Here is a 5,582-nt window from a genome sequence, read left to right as displayed (position 1 = left end):
CTGAAGCTGGGAGAGATGAAAGGAGTAACCGCTCCTCATCCTTGTATCGCTATGGCAGTGCCGTGCATGACCTCTGGCCTTCCAACCCCTAGCCTGGTGTTCTTTCCGCTACACCAGTCAGACTCCCCCAAATATAAGGCTTTTGGGTGCCAGAGGTCGTTATCCATGATATCATCACTGATCCTGGGAAATGGAGCATATAATTGTGCTTTCTTTATTGATTCACTTCACTGACCAAGAGCCTATCCCATTACTTTCAAATATAAATGAGCTTCTTGTCTTCTCAAAGAAATTCCAAACTTCTGTTCTGAAGAATCTTCCCTCAAAGATGGCCCTGAGCAGGAAGATGTTTTATTTTATCTTGGCTTTGTTCTTCATTTTGGCTGAACTGCCAACAGGTAAAAGAAAATGGATGGGATTGTGATGGTGCAGATCATAAGCCATAATGCATCCTCTGCGTACCACTCTAAATCAAGAGTAAAGATCAGCTTCCCACAGTGCTTCTCACAGGAAATTCTTGGACCTGCAGTGGCATTTTCTAAAAGCAAACCAAATATAGTGTTTTCTTTATTATTTATTTATTTATGTATTTATTTATTGTTGGTAACTTGGTCTAACTGGTTACCAGAAATGCTGGCTTTGAGAAATAGAATAAACATTGCAACTTTCTGTGATGTGCTGTCCCTTGATGTGTGATGTCACATGTGGAATTGGGAATATTGTTTTATATGGTGTCATTTCCTGCATTGATTTTAATTTCCAAAATGTGTTTTGTTTTGAATTTAGTGTGCCAGGCAGGCCTTGATTATTCCCAGTCATTTCCAGCAGGTAAGTTAAATCCCTTGTATGTAATTTTTCCTTTTCTCTTAGGAACTCTGCCCCCATTAGCCATCTCTGACTGCTGGAGACAAGGAGGGAACAGAGATAGCAGTGAAGGCAAAATTGCCTGAAATCCCAGTCCATTAACTCTGTCTTCTCTTCCTCTTGTTTCGAGCATCCTCTTTGGATTTTTCCATTCACAGAGAAATATCTTTGTCACTGAACTGTAATTTTGGCCATAGAGATTTGGACCTAGTGGCTTTTTTCATTATTTCATGGTGCTATCGAGCATCCTCTTTGGATTTTTCCATTCACAGAGAAATATCTTTGTCACTAAACTGTAATTTTGGCCATAGAGATTTGGACCTAGTGGCTTTTTTCATTATTTCATGGTGCTAATTAAACCAAGGTCATAGGTTTGATCTTGTACCAACCAATTACCACGGCTCTAAGAACATACATGCTCATCTCTTATAAGTTCTATTTTTAAATCTAATGAATATATTACAAATACATGCCACTGTTTTAAGGAGGATCAAATGGGAAAGAGTGATAATGGTTCAGAAAAAAATGCATCACACTACAAAAGAGCTATTCATAACAAACAGTCCACAGATCTTCTGTGAGCAGTCATCTTTTATAGGAAGAAAACCCATTGTAAGCAGAACTGAAAGAAATATTTCTGGGCAACTGTGAACAAAATTGAAAAGTGTTTGGACAGAATTTCAGAGTGAGAAATGTTAAGGTTGCTACTGGTCAGTGAGCACTTACTACATACTAGGTACTCTATGAATAATTTCACAGGGATTATGTCCTTTATTCTTCAAAACATCCCTCTGAGGTACTAATACAACCAACATATTCTCAAATAAATTATTCCATTTGACCACTAAACAAATTAAGAGTGTAGACAGGTACTTCTAGAATGTCCATTGGACAAATGAGAAAGCTGAGATAAGCAATTTAGTGAGGACACAGTCACTGATAGGCCCAAACAAGAATTGAACCTGTCTCTTAACTCCACCTTCAAGTGTCTTTCCAAAAAACACAAGCTATCCATACCATTTTCATCCAACAAACCTTACAGCAGTATTAGGTATGTATATTTATAGTTCTGTAATATATAATATCACTTTGCCTGTGGCTTACTTTTGACCAATGCAAGATTATAAACACTTGGAGAGCAGGGATTGTGATTACCTCTTACTTAAACATCAACTCTCCCCAAATTGATACTGCAAAAAGCAGGAATGATTTGAAAAATATGACTGAAAATACTCTCAAAAATTTTCTTTATATTTATATTTACAACTGCCTTTTTTCTGGTGGCCTTTGAGATATTTCCCATTTCAAGAGAGTACCTGGAAAGCAATATCAGCAGCTTGTTTCTTGGCACAGGTGAGTTTGCTGTCTGTGAACCGTGCAAGCTTGGTCGGGGAAAATGTAGGAAGGTATGCATGGAGGATGAGAAAATTGATGGACGCTGCAAGCTGAACCGTTTCTGTTGCCGACGGAGGGTGTGATACACCAGACCAGCACTCTTCTGGCCTTAGAAGCAGGACTGGCTATTCAAGAAAGATCAAGAGAAGTTATGTGACTTAACCAAGTCACAGAGTGAATGAGTTTCAGGATCATTCTCATTTCTTTTTCTTGTTTTGTTTCTTTGCTACTTTTTATAGATGATCTTTTAAAAATCAAGACATGAGTGGGTGCTAATAGCTACTCACTTAATCAGATACCACTATTATATATTTATAGAGTAACTTATAATTTATTTTTCCATACTTTTCTTATTTTATTCAAGGTTATCTTATGAAGTAGTTTTTATTATCCCTTTTTATATTGGAAGAAATTGAGACCCAAGGAGGCTATCGTTTCCTCAGGGCCATAGCTGGAAACCAGTAATTGATGTGCACATGGCTATCATGTTCTGTGTATCTATCTATATGTACTAATTCCCACAGAATTAATAAACAGAAGTGTCATCCACATCTATATTGATAGTGTTATAATCTATAGAATACAAGAAATTATTTTTATCTACATAATTGCTTGGTATCCTGATATACCGTCATTCATTGAGTCTAGTACGCATGGTGTATTTTTAAAACAACTAACATCTTCTCAGTTAATGTCTATGACACCAACATTGCATTTATCTTCTTGCCCATAAAATAAAATAAAGAATAATTTTAAATGTTCAGCACAAAATGTACATAAAAGGCTGACTGTATAACTTTTGCCTTATTAAATAAAATCTGTAGCTTCACAAAATAAAGGTCAAAATCATGAGACCTCTGACCAGTTACTTAAACTTGATCACTCAGTTTTAACATATGAAACTGAACAATATTTTGCTTAATATTTGAGAGCATCATTTGTCTCCTTGTGCTCAGGTTTATTCCTTATCCTTTCCCTGCTTGGCTATGTAAAATTGGCAGTATTCTCTGCAAGCTTCATTCTCCAGGATTCCTGATTCTGGCTAGTTTCAGTCACTACAAGTGTCCAGTAGGAGAAATGTAGATGGGAGAAAGAGAGAACTCAGGGTTGCTCCCACACACTCTCTCTTCTCTAGCAGTAGCTCCATCTCCAACAGTAAAGCCCCTGCCTCCATGTCCTCAACACTCACTTGACAGTCGCACTGCAGGTACAGCTCCTGACAGCCAGTGCTTGCTCCTGGGCTCACATTAAATCCTCCTCTGTTTCCTCAACCATAGGATAGTGGGGGATTCCAGGTGTAGCTATCTTTAGGGTTGCCTCATTGCTCCAGTTTTACATTTTTAGCTTTTTCAACTCTTTATCATCAATTGTCCATATTAAATTATTTCTGTGGAACTACCTGGTGTGAGAACCCTTTTGAAGCCTGAACCGTGACTGATTCAAATTTTAGGTTCACTCAGTTATTACATCTATGGGTATTTATAGCTGATCAATTGTTCTCCAAAAGCGATCTGAAACATAACCTTCATGAAACTTAGCATGTTTATTTAATTTACACAGAAATTACCTAGGAGAAATTGGAAGTGTCTTCCGTTTTGGTTTTCAGAGGCTATGGCAGAGTAAGGTGGATGCTTATCTTCTTCAGGTCTCCACAGTAAGGGTACTGCTGATGACTTACAGAACACCATGAAACTGGGATACTCATTCCAAATACCACATTGCTTGATTTAAAAATATTAGAAATTCTCTGGATCCTAGTTGAAGGTTCCATTATCGAAAAATTCATGTTCACATCTCAGTCATACAGAGAGGTAGACCATGGTTGTGCCCTGATATGACCTATTTACCTTGTATGGCATCTAGCGTCAGATGGCTTACAGCTGTAGAAGCCCCCTGCCATAGATGCTCACCTAGGCACAGATTGTCTCTCTCTTTTTTTCTTTTACTATTTCCTCTCTTCTGCACTTGGCTCCTTTTAAGGTCTTCTCCATCCAAAGCCCCCCCTTTTTCCCTAAGACACCCAGTTCTTCCTAAAAAATAATAAAGTTTTGACCCACAGTAATATCTTATTTGAAAATTTAGCTCTTTCAGGTGTCAACTGGATGTAAATGGATTCCTCAGATTAGTTTCTGTTAATTTTATGGGAATTTAGGAAGATTTTTGGTCTCAGTTTCTGCTGGATCTGCTAAAGGGGATGGTGGGTCAGAGGGAAATGGCTAAGAAGAAGAGACACTGGTTCATCTGGTTTCCTCATGAACTATCTCAACCCTCTTTAGTCTGCATAACTCCTGTTTAGCATAACTTTAATCCCATTGATTTTTAAAAGTGTAGCCATGATCTTATTATGCTAATTACATCTTACTCCTTCTTGGTTCTCCATTCCATTTCAAAACTCAAAAAGGAATGACAATGCCTATAGAGAAAGATTGATCAATTTTTGCTAAAGTCCCAAAAGACACAGAAGAAAACACGAAGTATAATAAACTCCCACATTCCTAATTGAATTAGCAAAGAAGTTGACCAAAAAAAGTCTTCTGAAACACTTAGCTTTGGACCTACTTGAAGGTGTAGGAGAATGCTAAAGAAGTGAGGGAACAGGATTTCTTTGGAAAATGTGTTGGTGTGCTGTGCTATGACTTTACTCTGCCTCTCAAGGGGGAGGCATGAGGAAACTATTATGCTACATACCAAGCCTTATGAGATGGGCTTCAGGAAGGCTACTTGGAGAACTCAGCATACAACCCTGTGGTGTTCATGTCTGGCTCACACATAAAAAATATCTGCAAGCAAAAAGTCATGGCAGGGGCTGCCCATGATTACAGGACAAGAAAAGAGCAACAGTGGGAGTGGCTGCAGTTAGGATGTTAGCCATAGCAAGCAGTATGATTCCCATGGACAAAACAAATGTTATGCAATGTCACTGGGCTGAAACCATCCTAAAAGGAAAATACCCAAGAATGCAGTGTGTTAAGGCAAAGGGACCCAGCAGAATGTGGTTTCAGTACATGTCCCTGGGAAAAGAGGAGCTGAGGTAAATTTATAAGAGATCAACTGGAAAGAATATTAACCATTCAGGAGACTGCACAATGCTGTGTGCTGCACAGGATCCTTAAGAGAATACATAAATAAGCTTCCCCCTACAAAAATTTAAAATTGTTAAGACTGCTGTAGTCTTTTTCTTTTTCTTTCTTTCTCTCTCTCTCTCTCTCTTTTTTTTTGCATAACAAAGCACAATAAACTTATCTTAAAACAGCACATGTTATCTTTCATTTATGCAGGTCAGAATCTGGGCATGGTGTAGATGGGCTCTCTGCTCAGGATTT

At 38.1% G+C, this 5,582-nt stretch overlaps 1 protein-coding gene across 1 annotated transcript; it reads left to right on the top strand.

Moving 5' to 3' along the window:
- The first annotated feature begins 328 nt into the window (after positions 1 to 328).
- On the top strand, positions 329 to 2,342 carry LOC103604818 (beta-defensin 105-like). Its single transcript, XM_008589399.1, has 3 exons — positions 329 to 398; positions 787 to 828; positions 2,218 to 2,342. Exons 1-3 carry the CDS (start codon positions 329 to 331, stop codon positions 2,340 to 2,342), a joined length of 237 nt encoding a protein of 78 aa, XP_008587621.1.
- The last annotated feature ends 3,240 nt before the right edge of the window (positions 2,343 to 5,582 follow it).

Source organism: Galeopterus variegatus, unplaced genomic scaffold (assembly GCF_000696425.1).
Source record: "Galeopterus variegatus unplaced genomic scaffold, G_variegatus-3.0.2 Scaffold5412, whole genome shotgun sequence".
Lineage (NCBI taxonomy): Eukaryota > Metazoa > Chordata > Mammalia > Dermoptera > Cynocephalidae > Galeopterus > Galeopterus variegatus.
This window is presented reverse-complemented; position numbering and strand designations above follow the sequence as displayed.

Bases quoted from the DNA above. Each gene is read 5' to 3' on its own strand.
- LOC103604818 (XM_008589399.1), top strand. From the start codon at position 329: ATGGCCCTGAGCAGGAAGATGTTTTATTTTATCTTGGCTTTGTTCTTC. The intron at 399-786 runs GTAAAAGAAAAT...TTTTGAATTTAG, and splicing joins TTTGGCTGAACTGCCAACAG to TGTGCCAGGCAGGCCTTGAT. The intron at 829-2,217 runs GTAAGTTAAATC...TTCTTGGCACAG, and splicing joins TTCCCAGTCATTTCCAGCAG to GTGAGTTTGCTGTCTGTGAA.